Source organism: Rattus rattus, chromosome 16 (genome assembly GCF_011064425.1).
Source record: "Rattus rattus isolate New Zealand chromosome 16, Rrattus_CSIRO_v1, whole genome shotgun sequence".
Lineage (NCBI taxonomy): Eukaryota > Metazoa > Chordata > Mammalia > Rodentia > Muridae > Rattus > Rattus rattus.
In genome coordinates, this window is record NC_046169.1 from 29,990,300 (window position 1) to 30,009,712 (window position 19,413).

At 48.2% G+C, this 19,413-nt stretch overlaps 1 protein-coding gene across 1 annotated transcript; it reads left to right on the forward strand.

Moving 5' to 3' along the window:
* The first annotated feature begins 1,054 nt into the window (after nt 1-1,054).
* On the forward strand, nt 1,055-2,959 carry Hcar2 (hydroxycarboxylic acid receptor 2). Its single transcript, XM_032886774.1, has one exon. It carries the CDS (start codon nt 1,055-1,057, stop codon nt 2,135-2,137), a length of 1,083 nt encoding a protein of 360 aa, XP_032742665.1. The 3' UTR covers nt 2,138-2,959.
* The last annotated feature ends 16,454 nt before the right edge of the window (nt 2,960-19,413 follow it).

Below are 19,413 nucleotides of genomic sequence, written 5' to 3' on the forward strand. Positions count from 1 at the left end.
CTGCAGAGGACCTGCGTTCTGCTCCCTACCCCCACACTGGGTACCTCATAACTGTCTGTAACTCCAGCTCCAGGGCCTCCAACAGCCTCTGGGGCTGCTGTCACATGTACATAGCCACACAGACATACATGCATACATATCAGTAAAAATAAAAGAAAATTCTAGAAAGAAAAAAGGGGGGAAGGGGAGAGAAGAGAGAGAGAGAAAGAAGGAGAGAGAAGAGAGAAGAGAGAGAAGAGAGAGAGGGGAGGGAGGGAGGGAGGGAGAGAGAGAGAGAGAAGAGAGAGAGAAGGAGGAGAGAGAGAGGAGAGGGAGAGAGGAGAGAGAGAGAAAGAGGAGAGAGAGAAGAGAGAAAGAGAGGAGAGAGGGAGAGAGAGAGAAAGAGAGAGAGAGAGAGAGAGAGAGAAAGAGAGAGAGAGAGGAGAGAGAGAGAAGAGAGAAAGAGAGAGAGGGAGGAGAGAGAGAAAGAGAGAGAGAGAGAGAGAGAGAGAGAGAGAGAGAGGAACTGTATACACTTTTCCAATGCGCAGTACAATTTCACGCGAACTCTTGCTGCCTCTGGAAAGCCTTGCTGTTCGTTCAGCACAGGGCACGATATTACTGCCATTGTTAATTTATTAATTGTGCGAGCCAAGCAAATGCCAGTGGATGAATTCTCCCGGGCCAGCCCGCTAGCCAGTGTGCACGCATCGCATGCAGCAGCCTTCAGAAGGAATGGCCTCAGATTTTACTCACCCACCATTGACAACCGGCTTGCCTAAACTTATCCCTTACACTTAGAAAATTCGTGGGTTCCTGTCTGCCCAGGGGACTTTTTTTTTTTTTTACGACTTGTTTATGCAAACAGCAGGTTGCACAAGAGCCTCCCTAGCTTTTTTTTTTTTAAATGATTTCGTAGTTTCCTGGTAACCATTCAGTCATCTCTTTCAACACCCTGACATGACATAAAGCTCAAGGCTGAACCACACGTTCACCACACAGACACTCACTCACTCACTTGCCTTGAGCCTTCGCTAGGTGAGGCGCTCCGGGGCGGGACCGGCCAGATCTCCTCATGAGCAAGCAGAACCACTTTCTGGTGATAAACGGCAAGAACTGCTGTGTGTTCCGAGATGAAAACATCGCCAAGGTCCTGCCGCCGGTGTTGGGGCTGGAGTTCGTGTTCGGACTCCTGGGTAATGGCCTTGCCTTGTGGATCTTCTGTTTCCACCTCAAATCTTGGAAATCCAGCCGGATTTTCTTGTTCAACCTGGCTGTGGCTGACTTTCTCCTGATCATTTGCTTGCCGTTCTTGACGGACAACTATGTCCAGAACTGGGACTGGAGGTTCGGGAGCATCCCCTGCCGCGTGATGCTCTTCATGTTGGCCATGAACCGGCAGGGCAGCATCATCTTCCTCACGGTGGTGGCTGTGGACAGGTACTTCAGGGTGGTCCACCCGCACCACTTCCTGAACAAGATCTCCAACCGGACGGCGGCCATCATCTCCTGCTTCCTGTGGGGCATCACCATCGGCCTGACAGTCCACCTCCTCTACACGGACATGATGACCCGAAACGGCGACGCGAACCTGTGCAGCAGTTTTAGCATCTGCTACACTTTCAGGTGGCACGATGCAATGTTCCTCTTGGAATTCTTCCTGCCCCTGGGCATCATCCTGTTCTGCTCTGGCAGGATCATCTGGAGCCTACGGCAGAGACAGATGGACAGACACGTCAAGATCAAGAGGGCCATCAACTTCATCATGGTGGTTGCAATCGTGTTTGTCATCTGCTTCCTGCCCAGTGTGGCCGTGCGGATCCGCATCTTCTGGCTCCTCTACAGACACAACGTGCGCAACTGTGACATCTACTCCTCCGTGGACCTGGCCTTCTTCACCACCCTTAGCTTTACCTACATGAACAGCATGCTCGACCCGGTGGTCTACTATTTCTCCAGCCCATCTTTCCCCAACTTCTTCTCCACGTGCATCAACCGTTGCCTTCGAAGGAAGACCTTGGGCGAACCAGATAATAACCGGAGCACGAGTGTGGAGCTCACGGGGGACCCCAGCACAATCAGAAGTATTCCAGGGGCATTAATGACTGACCCCAGTGAGCCAGGCAGCCCCCCTTATCTGGCTTCCACATCTCGTTAAGTCCGCTATGCCAGGAAGGGAGATTCGCCACTCAGGTCTATGGCTCTCTGGAGAGACAGTTTGGCTGTCACACAGGGGTAACATCCTCAAACACGGCTTGTGCTTTCTTGGGGCTTCTAGATTCCGGAGAATCGGATTGAGAGAAAACGGCGTGGTGCAGTGAGCGGTTTGGTTGCAAAGTGCGGCCATAGAAATCTCAGAGGACAGAAAGCAAAGTCTCCAGGCAGTGGGAACTCCTCAGCCTCCCAAGGGCTGAAGAAGACAGAGTCCTGCCGAGTTTGCGCCCTCGGCGCGCCCAGACACACCACCCGTACCTATGGCGTTTTAGCTTCCTCCCTCAGTTCTGCTCAAAGACATGGATGGTCCTTCACCGCTAGGGCCCTACCTAGCCTGTCCGTGCGCCCCAGTGGGGACAAGGAGAGCCAAGAAACTGGACAGGATCTCTCCCCGGGTGTCACTGATAAGCCAGTGGGTCACTTGTGTTCTGTGGGACCACTTTACCTTTCAGCCGGACTTTAGCAGAAATGGAAGAGGGGAGAAGATTGGAAAGATTTGATTATTCTCCGAGTCTCTCCCTCCAGTGGTGGTAAGAGGGGGGATAGCCCAGGAGGGACTGCAGTCAGAGCTGGAGGGAATCGATCTGTGAGAAATTCAACTGAGCAGTTAAAAGGCTTTGGGGAAAACTGCGGTTTCCCTCCTCTGCCTGCTTTTCTTATTCAAAGGGATTCAACTGCGCCCGCGGTTAAGGTGGGGGGCGGGCTCGTCACTTGGGTTTCTGTACTTGACAGCTACCATTTCAATAAATTTCGACAGGAGACACGGGCTGCTGTGGCGTTTTGTCTGGGTTAGGGTTCACAGAAACCGTCTTCTTACTTAAGACCAGGGTTATGAACTGTATCCTAGCAGGAAAATCCGGGGTACTGAAGAAACACCGAAGGGTGCAGAGCACTGTCGTGAAACAACCAAGGGGAGATGGGTACCGGTGGGGAATACATAACGTATTATGTTTGGAAGGGCCATACAGAAGAGTTTGCAATGGAGCTTTTCCTTTACAGTTTGGTGAGCGTTGCTATAAATAGCTGTATATTTTAAAAAAAAAAAAAAAAAAAAAAAGGAATCAGACCAGAGTGGGCTTTTTTTTTTTTTTCTCCCCTCCCCTAGGAGAAGGAAGACCGGCTTCCTATGGAATGGTTTCAGTTCCCAGTCCAGAGCCAGAAAGGAGATGTACGGGGGTGCGCCTGCCAGTTGAGAAACAAGAAGTGTCTGTTATACTTTTTTTTTTTTTTTTTTTTGGTTCTTTTTTTTCGGAGCTGGGGACCGAACCCAGGGCCTTGCACTTCCTAGGCAAGCGCTCTACCACTGAGCTAAATCCCCAACCCCTGTTATACTTTCGTTTCCAGTTTCTGTCCCTCCTAGATCCTTTGGCACGATGAGGCTTTTTTTTTTTTTTTTTTTTTTTTCTCTTCCTCCCGAGCTGGATGCAGATTAAGAATCCTGATCCTCGGATTTCTCAGCCTTCGCTGGATGACAAGAAACGAACCAGGGACAAATGGACGGTCTCTAGTTCAAGGGTTCCCGGTTTTCTGTCTCTATTACCCTCAGCTCCTCCAAGAGAGAATTTAAGAGCAGGGCTTGCCTTCTTATGGAAGGCGGCAGGCAAGAAGCTTGGAGCTGAGGAGGGATTTCCCCAGCTCAGATGAGTCACAGGGAACGGGGCGGTGAAACTCCTGGTCCTTGATCATCGGTTGAAGTCAACGATTTACATTCGCTTGTTTGGTGTTTGGAATGTTGAACAGCAACTGTGTGTTAGACACAGTTCTGGGTAGTGGCAATACAGCCAGGAGTAAAGCGGGTAGATGGTCTTCTTCGGGTTGAACTCAAATTCAAGACGGGGAGGCAAGCAGGATTGAAGGAAAAGACATGAATGGAAAGGGACTGGCGTTGTGAAAGCAGTTGTTCACAACTGTGGGAACAGAGAGGATAGCTAGGGTGGGGATGGCTGGGAGGGCCTCCAGGAGGAAGTGACATTGAGTTGAGCCAGGATTAACTAGACAGAGTCAGCCATGAAAAACTCTGGGCTGGGGGCTGTGTGGGAGGGAGATGAGTGCAAAGGTCCTGAGGTGACCAGGAATTTGATGTGTATGAGTTAGTCTCCTAAGGGCTGCCTTAACAAAGAACCACAAACGGAGTGGCTTAAAAGAATAGAAATTTATTGTTAATTTTTGGAGGACAGCTATCCAAAATCAAGGTGTTGGCCCGGATTTGGCTCCTAGCACCAGTTCTGCCAGATCTCGCTCTAACCCCTGTGATTGACAGCAATTCTTCTGCTGCTTGGCTTGGAGAAACGATTCTCCACTCCCTGCCTGCTGAGATTACAAGCATGTTTGTACCATCATGCCCGGTACTGGGGATCAAACTCGGCTCCGTTTGCAGACAAGTGCTTTTGCCCTCCAAGGCACCTGGCTGGCCCCAGTTACCGTGTTATGGTAATATGCCTGTATTTTCTTTCACGCCCGCTAAATCTGTCTTGCAGCTGCTGTCTTTACTTTGGGAACATGACAGTTCTAGGGGCTGCACGTTCCACTTCCTCTGAACTCTGTCTGCAGAGAAGAGACTTTCTCTTTGTTATTCCCAGCAGCCTCTTCCAAATGTGGACAGATCATCTTCCTAGTCTAGAACCAGAAACCAGGGGTTCAAGACCACGTCCATCCCTGATGTCAGGAACTCTCTTCCCTTTCAGATTTATTAGATTATCCCCAACCCAGCTCTGGATTCTTTCTTAGAGTCAGGGATTCTAAACAGCGTCTAGGATTCTAAGGAAAACACACCCTGGCCCTTCAACTGTGGCTCAGTTTAACATTCAAAACACTTCCTGAAATGTGACCTGTGCTGTGTGGGATTCATTGTTGACAAGCATCAGCTGCCCACACAGATGACCTGTCCAGGGCCCTCTGACCCCTCATCCTCCTGTCCCCAACTTTGCATCTGTAATCAATGGCTTAAGAAACCAGTTCTTCAAGGTGCCTCAGACAGAGGCAGTGTTGGCAAAGCCACAGAGTTACCATTTACCAACATCAAGGGATTTGGGTCAGCCCTGGCTGGCCCAGCTTTGCTTCAGATTGGTGATGTCTTCACACTGGAACAAGGCCGTCCCTGCAGAACAGGTCTGTAGTTTACTTGGGAGGCTGAGATAGGAGGGTGGCTTATGCCTGGGAATTTGGGGTCAATCTGATCAATACAGGAAGACCCTGCCTCAAAGCAAACGCAAACACAAAAATCATGGCTGGGAAAATGGCGGAGCTGCGCAAGTGCCGGCCACACAGAGCTTAGGTGTGGTGGCGAGAATCTCGCATCTCCCGCCTTTGGGAAGCTGGATCTCAGGAGTTTGAGGCCAGCCTGGTCAACATAGAGAGTTCCAGGTCAGACAACACTACACATAGTGTGACTCAGCCACAGAACCAAACCAAACAAAACCAAAACAACCCCCCCCCAACCAAATCAAATCGAACCAAACTAAATCAAACAAGCGAGCAAACAAAAGGCTAGACACAGCAGCACACATCTGTACTCCTAGGGCTGAGAAGGCAAAGACTGCGGGGATCCAGGAAGGGAATCGCTGGAGCCTACAGGTCACGTGGCTTAGCAGAACTGGTAGCCCCAGGTTCAATGAAAGATTTTGTGTCAGAAAGAAAGGAAGGGGTTGGGGATTTAGCTCAGTGGTGGCGCTTGCCTAGCAAAAGCGCAAGGCCCTGGGTTCGGTCCCCAGCTCGGGAAAAAAAAAAAAAAAAAAAAAAAAAAAAAAAAAAAAAAAGAAAGAAAGAAAGGAAAGGAAGGCTATTCTTCTATTTATTTATTTATTTATTTATTTATTTATTTTTTTTTTTTGGTTCTTTTTTTCGGAGCTGGGGACCGAACCCAGGGCCTTGCGCTTCCTAGGCAAGCGCTCTACCACTGAGCTAAATCCCCAACCCCCTATTTATTTTTTTGTTGTCGTGATAGGAGAGTAATATCCGTTATAATGAGTTCATGCAAGGGTCCCCGTGAAACAAAGAACTACAATATATTCCTGCTACACATCATGTCCTCCCTCTGGAAACATTACCTTGGGAGGGAAGGGAGGATGCTCAAGGAACTCACAAGAAAATGAGAAGCTCCAGCGGGCGACCCCTGAGGAGATGTCAGTAGCTAAGAGGGGAAGTTCTTCAGTAGGACTGCCTTCAAGATGTCAGTCATGCCGGGGTGGGTTTTCCAGGGATGCTGCTGCCTTTTACTTAGTCATGGTCCTGAGAACAACCTCAAGAAACTCACTGGTTCTCTGGACTTGACATAAGCGGAATCGTTTGGCCCCCTGTTCAAGATAATCTGATCTGGGGCGAACAGACGTCTCTTTACGCGGTCTGTGGAAATTCACGCAACTTCAGATTAGCTTGTGCAAGAAATTAAAAGTGGACTTTAAAAGGGGAACAAGAATACCCTTGGTAGGGAATAGGGAGGCAAAGATTAAAACAGACACAGAAGGAACACCCATTCAGAGCCTGCCCCACATGTGGCCCATGCATATACAGCCATCCAATTAGACAAGATGGATGAAGCAAAGAAGTGCAGGCCGACAGGAGCCAGATGTAGATCTCTCCTGAGAGACACAGCCAGAATACGGCAAATACAGAGGCGAATGCCAGCAGCAAACCACTGAACTGAGAACAGGACCCCCGTTGAAGGAATCAGAGAAAGAACTGGAAGAGCTTGAAGGAGCTCGAGACCCCTTATGAACAACAATGCCAAGCAACCAGAGCTTCCAGGGACTAAGCCACTACCCAAAGACTATACATGGACTGACCCTGGGCTCAAACCTCATAGGTAGCAATGAATAACCTAGTAAGAGCACCAGTGTAGGGGAAGCCCTGGGTCCTGCTAAGACTGAACCCCCAGTGAACTAGATTGTTGGGGGGAGAGCGGCAATGGGGGGGAGGATGGGAGGGGAACACCCATAAAGAAGGGAGGGGAGGATTAGGGGGATGTTTGCCGGGAAACCGGAAAGGGAATAACATTCAAATGTAAATAAGAAATACTCAAGTTAATTAAAAAAAAATAAGAAATTAAAAGTGGAGAGAGGAAGGATATGTCAAAGAAGACGCAGAAAGGTACACCAGGCCAGATGCGAGAGCAGTACATCCGTAGTAGCAGCCCTTAGAAGGTCAGGCCGAAGGATCGTGAGTTCAAGACACGCCTAGACTACACAGTGTATTTAGAGTCCCAAGGTGAATCTCTATTTAAAGGGACATAAACTTAACTTGGGCAACTCCAAGCCAGTACAGGGTCCTTCGCCTCTCGCTTAGCCATGAACGTGACTCAGCCTGTGTACACACCAGCCAAGTCACATTTTTACACGGGAGAACCCACTGATCCCCAAATCACTGCTTAGCAAATGCCTCGAAGGGGCCAGCGAGATGGCTCAGCACAGAAAAGGGCCTGCCGCTACAGCCCGATGACCTGAGTTCAAGCCCGAGAGCCCATATAAAAGAGCTGGAGGTGGTGGTGTGCATGGGTCCTCACAACTCTCCTGCAAAGAGACGAAAGGCAGAGAGGCTCACCGGCCAGTGAGTCTGGAGCAAGAAGCCCGTCAGAAACAAGAAAGTCTTCTTCAACACAGAGGAAGGAGAGAACAGACTCCCTGAGGTTGCCCCTGAGCACGAAAGTGCTCCCTCACATGCACACACACCCACTCTTACGTTATGCACAGCAATAATTAATTCAAAATTAAAAAAAAAAAAAAACCGGGGCTGGAGAGATGGCTCAGCGGTTAAGAGCACCGACAGCTCTTCCAGAGGTCCTGAGTTCAAATCCCAGCAACCACATGGTGCCTCACGACCATCTGTGATGGGATCTGATGCCCTCTTCTGATGTGTCTGAAGACAGCTACAGTGTGCTCACATACATACAATAAATAAATAAATCTTTAAAATAATATCCAAAGAAATAGAACTGGCCATTCAGGAGTACAAGGTAAATGCTCTACCACTGAGCTACAGTGAGGAGATGTTTCCTCCCTGCCAACAGAAGTGATCACAGCTTCAGCTACTCCAAGCTGGGCTCCTGGGTGGTCATGACAGGTTCAAGGTATGTTGGGGAAGGCCCTATAGTCTAGGATGGGCAGTGGCAGTGGCGGATGGGCCTTGTGGCCCCTGAGTGGAGCGGCCAAGTGGTGAGAGAACACAGAGGGCCCCAGACACTGAAGAACACTGTTTTTTTTTTTTTTTTTTTTTTACCCACTGGCCTAGCATTCTTTTTTTTTTTTTTTTAAGATTTATTCATTTATTATATATAAGTACACTGTAGCTGTCTTCAGACACACCAGAAGAGGGTATCGGATCTCTTTACAGATGGTTGTGAGCTACCATGTGGTTGCTGGGATTTCAACTCAGGACCACTGGAAGAGTAGTCGGGCGCTCTTAACCACTGAGCCATCTCTCCAGCCCCTGGCCTAGCATTCTTAGAAGAGTGAAGTGTCTCTAGACCATCTTGGTCTCTCTGCTGCCGCACAAACGGTGTTTTTAAACTAGTGTGCCCAAACACACGCTCTCTGCCAAGTGTTCCTCGGGTAAGGATTCAGGGAAGCCTGCACTTCCCCAGCAAGCCTGGGCTTCTAGCCAAGCCCACCTCAACTCTAGAGAAACTGCGCCATGTTGGCTGTGTTATAAAACCATTTCTAGGGCTGGAGAGATAGCTCGGCGGTTAAGAGCACTGACTGCTTTTTCCAGAGGTCCTGAGTTCAAATCCCAGCAACCACATGGTGGCTCACAACCATCTGTAATGGGATCTGATGCCCTGCTGTACTCATATATAATAAATAAATAAATACATTTTTTTAAAAAAAGCCATTTCTAGGGGTTGGGGATTTGGCTCAGCGGTAGAGCGCTTGCCTAGCACGCGCAAGGCCCTGGGTTCGGTCCCCAGCTCCGGAAAAAAAAAAAAAAGCCATTTCTACCAATTAGGTCTACCAACCTTTGGGAGCAATTTACATCTTGCCAGCCCAAATCCTTTCACCTGTGACCTTTCAAGACACAAGGTCAAGAGCCCAGAGAAGGCCTCTCTGAGGAAAGAAGACGGTCTTGGAAGTGTTATACAAGTTTTACATGGTTGGGACTGAGAAGGGAGAGGAAGCAGCTCAGTTGGTAAAATACTTGCTCCGCAGACATGAGGACACAAGTCTGGTTACCGGAACTCAGCTAAAATGCTCGGCATGGTGGCACTCGCTTGTAGTCACAGTGCTGGGGAGGTGAGGACAGACAGACTCATGGGGCTGGCTGGCTAGCTAGACTTGCCTACTTGTCCAGCTCCAGGCCAAGGGAGAGACCGCGTCTCAGAAAACAAGGTGAGGACTGGTGAGGTGGAACCTTGAGGGTTCTTTGGAAAGTCGGTTGGATGGTGTTTTGCTGGGGCAAACACGGGAAAGATTCTTTGCTAGCAACGCGAATGTATTGGTCCGTCTCACAGTACAGAGTTGAGCTCCATTTGCTGGGACTCCATAGAGAGAAACGCTGTCAAAATCTTCTGGGGTATACTGCAGATTCTTTTCACCTCTGTGGACTGGAGCTGACTGGACGCACATGCTGAGGCGAGAATGGTGCCGAGACAAGGCATATAGAGGACACGTGATGTTCGGAGGGTATAAATAGGACTCCACAGAGTGAGGAGACACGGCGTGGCTTGCAGGTACAGCTGGCTGTGCAATGCTTGTGGGTCTCCAGTCTTTGCTGATCTTCGCTTCCCTGAGAGAAGCACAGCCGAGAACTTGTGTCCCTCCGAGTCCCTCCTGCTGACTCGAGTCATGGCTGAGGCCTGGCTGTCTCTGCTCAGTCGTGTCACTGCTGTGGCTAATCCAACACTATCTAACCGGACTGCCGGGGTATCCGTGAGGTGTTTGCAAGTGGATCGAGCTGCCGCTGCCTGCTAACCTGTGAACCGGACTGCCGATTTCCAGACAACACAGACCAGAGTTCTCCAAAGAACCTTTCTAAACAGGGCCTTCCCCCCTCCCCGCCCCACCTCCCGGATCCTTTCTTTTCCACTACCTCTTGAGGGTGATGGATTCCAAGGAAGGTTAAAGTGTTTAAGAACCATCATTTAAAAATAGGATTGGAGAATAAATAAAGTTACAGACTGGCGAGATGGCTCAGTAGGTTCGGGTGCTTGCCAACCTGGAAGACCTGAGTTCTATCTCTAGACCGTACGTAGAGGAAGGAGAAAGCCAGCCGCTACCAGTTGCCCTCTGACCTGTGCCTGTGCTCAGTGGTATTCCTGTCCACTTCACACAGAGAGAGAGAGAGAGAGAGAGAGAGAGAGAGAGAGAGAGAGAGAGAGAGAGAAAGAGAGAGAGGGAAAGAGAGAGAGAGAGAGAGAGAGAGAGGGAAAGAGAGAGAGAGAGAGAGAGGGGAAAAGAGAGAGAGGGAAAGAGAGAGAGAGAGAGAGAGAGAGAGAGAGAGAGAGAGAGAGAGAGAGAGAGAATAAAACAAGATGGACGGCCTCTGGCTTCCACATGTACATGCACACACATACACCAGCACCCACACATGCATCCACCCGCCTACACACAAAAGACAGACAGACAGACAGACAGAAGTTCTATAGTTCTGTCCTTTGTCTTCGATGACCAAAGGAACACGGCTATTTCATAACCAGTGCTGGTTTCTCCTCAGGCTCCACTGTAACATTTGGCTGCACTCTCTCTCTTCAGGGAAAAGGGGCTGGCGTCCGGCAGGGCAATCATCCAGGCCTGACCTAAGGTCCACAATCCCACGGCCCTGTGTGAGGGGAAAAAAAAAAAAGGCCCTTCAGGCTCTCAACAAATATTGATTTATCCGGAGCCCCGGCCACACCCAGATGAGAATTTACACTGGAAACAGCACCTGACCTCCTCAGCACGGAAGAGAAATCGAACTCTTCTGTAGGAAGCAGCTGGTTTCTTCTCAGCATTTGCAAGACATGTAACACTCGGTCGGTGGCAAAACGGCTCCATGGACAGGCTCCATCGGAGAGGGGAGGGTCTTAGTGTCGGTGGTGGCAGTGTTTGAAACCCCGGGGTTATCTATCGTACCCGAGATCTGCTCTCTGGCATCTGGTGGGTCCCATGCTCAGCTCACAAAGTCACTTCCGTTTCATCCTAGGCCGATGATTCCCTATAACCATGACATCATAGGGAAGATGCTCTTTCATGGAGAAGTCAATGGAGGCACAGAGGGTTTGAGTAGCCTGTTAAGGCCACTCGGTCAATGATACACCAGGAGAGCAAAGGCAAGCATCTTCGCGGTCTGAGCATGTATGAGAGGTAGACAGTGTGACCTGGAACACAGGCTGAAAGCCTTGACCCACATGAGGGGGGTCCAGGATTTTTTAGAACTTCCCAGGCTCCCAACCATTAGAGCCTCAGGCCTTTCCAGTCTGCGTGGCACAGTGCCTAGAACTCAGAGGATGTTCTAGAACAGCTGGCTCCCATCTCCGAAGCTGACTCTTGGATGACCTTGCTCCTCCTTGTGAAAGGTTCTTAGTGCATTCGTTTCTTTTTCCCTTCTTAAATGTGCCTTTGCCCCTCTGGTCTGGAGAACTGGCTCAGAGGTTAGGCGTGCAGACTGCCCTTGTAGAGGGCCTGAGTTGGGGTCCCTAATAGCTTCTGCTGGGTTCCAAGTATGCTGGGATTAGAGGTGTGCTTTACTTCAGCCCTCTCCTGGCCTCCAAGAACACCTACAGTCGTGTGTACATCCACACACAGACTCGCACACTGCTAAAAGTAAGATAAAGCCTTTAAGAAAACTGGAGGTGGAGTCACTCCGTGGTGGAGAGCAGTTCCTGCCCTTCTAGAAGATTCCAGCTTGATTTCCAGCGCCCACACAGTGCTTTCCAACAACTTGCAACTCCAGGTTCAGGGTATCTGACACCCTCTTACGACCGGGCATGCACATGGTACACACACACACACACACACACACACACACACACACACACACACACACACACACACACACACACACACACACACACACACACACACACACACACACACACACACACACACACACACACATATATATATATATATATATATATATATATATATATATATATCCAAAACACTCACACATATAAAGTAAATAAATCTAAAAATTGGTTTGCAGGGCCTGGTGGCACATGCCTTTAATCCCTGCACTAGGAAGCAGAATCACAGGAATCTCTGTGAGTTCAAGGTCAGCCTGGTCTAGAGAGTTCCAGATCAGGCCAGGACGGCCTAGTTAGACTCTATTAAAAAAAACTGTTGGGGTTGGGGATTTAGCTCAGTGGTAGAGCGCTTGCCTAGCGAGCGCAAGGCCCTGGGTTCAGTCCCCAGCTCCAAAAAAAAAAAAAAAAAGAAAAAAAAAAACTGTTCTCTCTCTCTCTCTCTCTCTCTCTCTCTCTCTCTCTCTCTCTCTCTCTCTGTGTGTGTGTGTGTGTGTGTGTGTGTACATGCCACCGCATGTATGTGGAGGTCAGAGGATAATAACTCAATAACTCGAGGGAAGTCAGTTCTCTTCTTCCTCCATGTGAGTTCTAGGAATTGAACTCGGATCCTCAGTCTTGAAAGTGCCTTTACCTGATGAGCCATTCCCTGGGAAAATCCTGTGGAGACCCCAGGAGAGCATGGCCAACCAGAGATCAGGGGACAGGGCTCACCAGCACAACCCTTGTGAGACGAGGTGGGAAAGCCTGAAGTCTCAGCATCGAGGAGATAGAGGAGGGAGGACTGTGATTGAACGTTACCCTTGGTGATGTGGAGAGTATGAGGCTAGCCTGGGCTACATAGAAAGTACGAGGCCAGCCTGGGCTACATGAGACCTATGCAGACACTAGAGTTAACAGTGGTTAACAGCATTTACCACACCCCTGCAGAGGACCTAAGTGTGCACCGGCATCCACATCCAACAGTTTACAGTGCTTCTAATTCTAGGTCCAGAGGATTTAATGCCTCTGACTTCTGCAGGTACTTATACGCATGTGCACACACATACCTAAACATAATTAAAAAGAAGTCTTTGGGCTGGGTATGGGGACACACGTCCTTAATCCTAGCACTCAAGAGACAGAGGTGGGAGGATCTGTGAGTTCAAGGCTAGCCTGGTTGACATATGAAGCTATGGGACAGCCAAGACTGCATAGAGAGACCTTGTCTCGAACACAACAAAAACAAATCAAAAAGTAAATAAGCCTTAAAAAAACAAAACAGGAGACAAGGCTGGGGGTGCAGCTTAGTAGAGCGCATGCTGGGCACACATGCATAATCTGAGGACTCTGGGAGTGAAAGCAGGAGGATCGGGAGTACAAAGGCCATCCTCAGCTACATAGCCGGTTTGAGGATAGCCTGGGCTACGTAAAACTGTTTTTGTTTTTTAAGTTTAAGACAAACAAAAAGACACAATCTCGCATTTACATGGTGGATAGCTAGCTAGAGGTGGACAGGTGGAGCAGCTCTTAAGAGTACTCGCTGCCGGGGTTGGAGATTTAGCTCAGTGATAGAGCGCTTGCCTAGGAAGCACAAGGCCCTGGGTTCGGTCCCCAGCTCCCAAAAAAAAAAAAGAGTACTCGCTGCCCTTGCAGAGGACCTGGGTTCGTTTCCCAGAACCCAGATGACTCACAACCACCCATATCTTCAGCTCCTGTGTGTGTGTGTGTGTGTGTGTGTGTGTGTATGTGTGTGTGTTTGTGTGTGTTTAATCTATCTACCTGCCCATCAACCAATCCATCCATTTGTCTGTCTACTTACTATCTATCTACTCACCTATCTATCTATCTATCTATCTATCTACTCACCCATCTATCTATCTATCTATCTATCTATCTATCTATCATCTGTTCATTCTATCTATCTATCTATCTATCTATCTATCTATCTATCTATCTATCTATCATCTGTTCATTCTATCTATCTATCATCTGTTCATTCTATCTATCTATCTATCTATCTATCTATCTGTAAATCATCTGATCTATCTATCTATCTATCTATCTATCTATCTACTCACCCACCTATCTATCTATCTCTATCTATCTATCTATCTATCTATCTACTCACCCACCCACCTATCTATCTATCTATCTCTATCTATCTATCTATCTACTCACCCATCTAGCTAGCTAGCTAGCTATCTAGCTATCTAGCTAGCTATCTGTCTATCTATCTGCTACAGTCTTGCTATGGAACACAGACCAGCATCAAACTTTCAGCCATCCTCCTGCCTCTGCTCCTGCTTCTGCCTCTAAAATGCTTTCTGGGACTCTAAGTGTGGACCACCATTTAGGTCCCTGCCTTGCTTTCATGTAACCCATATTGACAGAAACAACTCTGGAGAGGAGAACTCGGTCTTGGCTACCGATTTGAAAGCAACAGAACACTTCCATTCACTGAAGTAACTATGGTGGCAGTAGTGGTGAGTGTTTATATTGTGGTGTCAGGAAGCAGAGAGCCAGGCCGGAAGTGGGCAGGCCTAGCATTCCCCCACGCAACTGCCCAACTTCTGACAGATAGGACCCACCTCCTAAATCTGTCACAGCCTCCCAAAATAGTGTCACCAGCCGGGGAACAAGCAGGGAATGCTTGAGCCGTCGGGATCCAGTTCCGATCCAAGCCATCGCACATTAGCAAGAAACTAAATGTCTGTCGCTGATGCTGCCTGGGCTGGAGGACTCTATACAAAAGCCCTGGGTGACAGAGAGGAAATCTGATTACCAGCCTTCCGTGGGGACTGGCCAGTGGCTACAAGACAGAACACCATAGAACACCATATGTGTTTGTTTAAAAAAAACCAAACAATTTATCAGCTATAAATCTGAATAGAATTTGGCTAGGCTGGACAACGGAGAAATTCAACATCAGGAAAAGCAGAATTACATTAGGAACATACTGACTTTTCATAGGCAAGCACACCCCAAGTGCTTCCTCTATCTGCCTGTCTCCCTTGTTTGAGGATAGAAATCTATCACAAAAGTCGACTCAAATGTGACTTAAAAAAAAAAAAAACAAAACAAAAAAACAAAAAAACAAAAAAGCCCTCCACCCAAGAGGGCTCAGTGGACAAAGGTACTTGCCACCAAGCCTGACAACTTGTGTGGAATCCCCAGACACACATGGTGGAAGGAGAAAATGGTTCCCTGCAAGTTGTCACCTGACCTCCACAGACAAACACACGCAAATAATTGTTTAAATTAAATGTAAAAAATGATAGCTAGGGGGTGCTGGTGGCCCACACCTTTCAGCCCAGCACCTGGGAGGCAGATGCAGGCAGATCTGATATTTCAGTCAGGATTTAAAGATTAAAATTAAATAGAATAAAACTGGATGTTGAGGGTTGGAGGGATGGCTCAGTGGTTAAGACCACTGACTGCCCTTCCAGAGGTCCTGAGTTCAAATCCCAGCAACCACGTGGTGGCTCACAACCATCCGTAACGGGATCCAATGCCCTCTTCTGGTGTGTCTGAAGACAGCTACAGTGTACTCATATATAATAAATAAATAAATCTTTAAAAAAAAAAAAAAACTGGATGTTGAAGATGGCCTGGCAGTTAAGAGTGCTTACTTAAGAGTTGGGGATTTAGCTCTGCGGTAGAGCGCTTGCCTAGCACGCGCAAGGCCCTGGGTTCGGTCCCCAGCTCCGGAAAAACTTGCAAAAGACATGAGTTCAGTTCCTATCAACCACATGATGGGTAGGTCACAACTGCACTTTACTTCAGCTCCAGGGATTCAAGACATCTATAATCGTATGTGTGTGTGTATGTGTATATGTGTGTGTATGTGTATATGTGTGTGTATGTGTATGTGTGTGTGTATGTGTGTGTGTATGTGTGTGTGTATGTGTGTGTATGTGTATGTGTGTATGTATATGTGTGTGTGTGTGTGTACGTGTATGTATGTATGTGTGTGTACGTGTGTGTGTGTGTGTGTGTGTGTGTGTGTATAGTATAGAAAGAGAGAGAGAGAGAGATGAAGAAATGACAAAACATGCTAATAATAAAAATTAGGGACAGGTAGCCAAACCTGATGGTCCATTCCTGTGATCACAGCCTGTGGGTGGAGACAGAGACAGGAGGATTACGAGTTGACAAGCCAGGGCCTGGAGAGATGACTCACTGCTTCAGAGTGCTGGTTGTTCAACCGGAGGATCCTGGCTTGAACCCTAGCACCCATATTTCAACTCAGAACCATCTGAAATTTCAGCTCCAGGGGATCTGATGTGCTCTCTGGCCTTCCAGGGCACCAGGCATGCACATGTGCACAGGCACACACATGTGCACAGACACACACATAGGCACAACGTACCCATACGCAAAACTAAACTTAAAAAGGTTTGTTTGGTTTGGGCTTTTTTTTTTTTTTTTTTTTTTTTTTTTTTTTTTGTTTTGTTTTTTTTTGGGACAGGGTTTCTCTGTGTAGCCTTGGCTGCCCTGAAACTCACTCTGTAGACCAGGCTGGCCTCTGCCTCTCAAGTGCTGGGATTAAAGGTGTGAGCCACCACCACCCGATTTTTTTTTTTTCTTTTTCTTTTTAAGTTAGCAAGACCAACCTCATGATGGGCTATCTAAAAAACCGAAAGTAGCCAGTGTGGTGGTGTATACCGCTAGTCCCAACACTCACGAAGCAGATGGAATTAGAGGATAGCCTATGCTACCTATCAAGTTCAGGGAGGTCAGGGCTACATAGATCATGTCTCAAAAAAAAGAAAAAGTCCTTTAGGCTTTTAGGCTTTTTTTTTTTTTTTTTTTTAAGATTTATTTTATTTTTATGTATACGAGTGCTCTATCTGCATGTACACCTGCATTCTAGAAGACAGCATCATATCACAATATTGATGGTTATGAGCTATCATGTGGTTGTTGGGAATCAAACTTGAGACCTCTGGAAGAGCAGCCGGTGCTCTTAACCACTGAGCCATCTCTCCAGATGGCCAGGTTTTTGTTTTGTTTTGCTTTGTTTTGTTTAAAGAAAGAAAATTATGAGGGGAAAATTGAGAGGCGCACTCACACTGAAACCAACCACCTTCTGGGAAGTTTTAATACCCCTGTCACCTAGAGAATCAAGAGGAAGCCAGAAAAGGGTAGCCAAGAATTTAGCTGTATTCCCCAGGGCACCATTTGATGAAAGTACTTGTGAAAAGACTTACCAACCACCCTGAACCAAAAAAGAAAATCCAAGAGGGCCGGGTGTGCTGGAGTCAGGTATCTGTGATCCTAGGCAGCCTGGGCTACACAGGAAGACCTTGTCTCGGGAAACCAAAACAAACATACAAGTGAGGGAGAGAAACAGTGTTTAGGACACATGTGCCCCCAACATTGTAAATCTAAACAGGGCCAGGTGTCACACCTTTAACCCCAGCACTCGGGAGGCAGAGGCAGGTGGATCTCTATGAGTTTGAGGCCAGCCTGGTCTACAGAGCCAGTTCCAGGATAGCCAGGGCTACACAGAGAAACTCCCGCCTTGAGAAAAGAAAAATCTAAGCAGGTTTATACCAGAGGCTTGCAAAAGAGGATTTCAAATCCTTCTGTCAGGGAAACTGTGCGAGAGGCCATTCTCTCAGCCAAGCCCCGGAGAGGAGGGTGGGAAACGGATGTCTCTCACAGCCCATGAGGGAATGTGAGGGAAAAGAAAGAAGAAAAAGAGAGAAGAGAAAGTGCTGAGAAGTTCCCATTTTTATTGGGGTGAAGGAGAAAGGAAGAGAAGACACCATGGGGCATGTACGTTCGCTGGCCACTGGTTCCTGCAGAGCTTATGGCCTTGAGCGTCCTGGGAGACAGGTGGAAGGAGCTGTCTCCTCCTCCTTTGGACCTCAGGTTGTCCCTGCGCCATCTCCCAGCCTCAGCTTCTGCGCGCCACTGTGTGCGCGGAGGACAGTGAACGGCTTGCAGAAGCATCTTCTTTGGTTTTACTATGAGGCCGTCAGTGGAAAAAACCATGCCTGTGAGATGGCATCCCCGTAAAACCCCCAACTGACAGTGCTTGCAGTAATTTCCCGGTCAATGAACACGCTGTAGGGCTGGATGGGGGAAGCCACCCCGGAGCATGCGCACAGAGGTCATGTAAGGTCCGAGCAATTCTCCCCTCCTCAGACGCTGCGCCACAGATCTCTTCCGATTCACAACGCTTGAGTTTTCCTTAATTTTTAATTTAAAAAAATTCTTTTTTGCATCAAAACATGCAATGCCTTTGTGTAAAGATTCTGGAGAAGCAGGCAGGTATAACTGGCATACGGACTACACCATGTTGACCTCTGAGTAACGGTTGCTAAGAACAAACCCATCCAAGAACGCTGGGGGCTCTGAGCACACACACACACACACACACACACCCAGTCTGCATGATTCTTTCTCACCTGGAAACTCTCCTGACCATCTCCAACACCCACGTATCCTAATGTGGATACCTATCCATCTTAAATGTCCTTTAAAAAACCACTTGGGCAACAGGCACACTCGGGAGGAAAAGGCAAGTGGATCTCTGAGTCCCAGGCCAGCCTGGTCTACAGGGTGAGTTCCAGGACAGCTGGGGCGACACAGAGAAACCCTGTCTCAAAAAGGCAAAACAACAACAATATCAAAAAACTCAAACAAACTTTGGATGCCTTTAAAAAAAAAGAAGAAGAAAGAAAACAACAGGAGCCGGAGAGAGTGCTCAGTGGTACTGAGCTGGGGACCTGCTGGGGACCGAACCCAGGGCCTTGCGCTTGCTAGGCAAGTGCTCTACCGCTGAGCTAAATCCCCAACCCCTGGCTGCAAGGTGTTTAAGCACATAGTACACATTTATAAATGCCAGACAAATGCTTACTCATCCATGTAAAATGAGAGAGAGAGACAGAGACAGAGAGACAGAGAGAGACAGAGACAGACAGGTCCAGAGACAGATCCAGACAGAGACCAGAGAGACAAAAAGACAGAGACAGAAAAAAAAAAAAGACAGACAAAGAGACAGACTCATCCAGACAAAATGAGAGAGAGACAGAGAGACAGAGACAGAGAGACAGAGACAGAGAGAAACAAGCAGAAAGGAAGAGAGGGAGGAAAGGAGGAGAGAGGTAGGGAGAGAGGGAAGGAGCAAAGGAGGAAGGCAGGCGGGGAGGGAGGGAGGGAGATTCTGACAGACACTGGAAGATGATCTTCAGGAAAATTAAGGTTCCCAAAGAGCACTTAGTCATGGCTCAGTTGTGTCTGGGTCACCTCCTCAGGGAGCCCCTCTAGCTTTGATTATTAATCCAAGGCACAAATCT

Bases quoted from the DNA above. Each gene is read 5' to 3' on its own strand.
- Hcar2 (XM_032886774.1), top strand. From the start codon at position 1,055: ATGAGCAAGCAGAACCACTTTCTGGTGATAAACGGCAAGAACTGCTGT.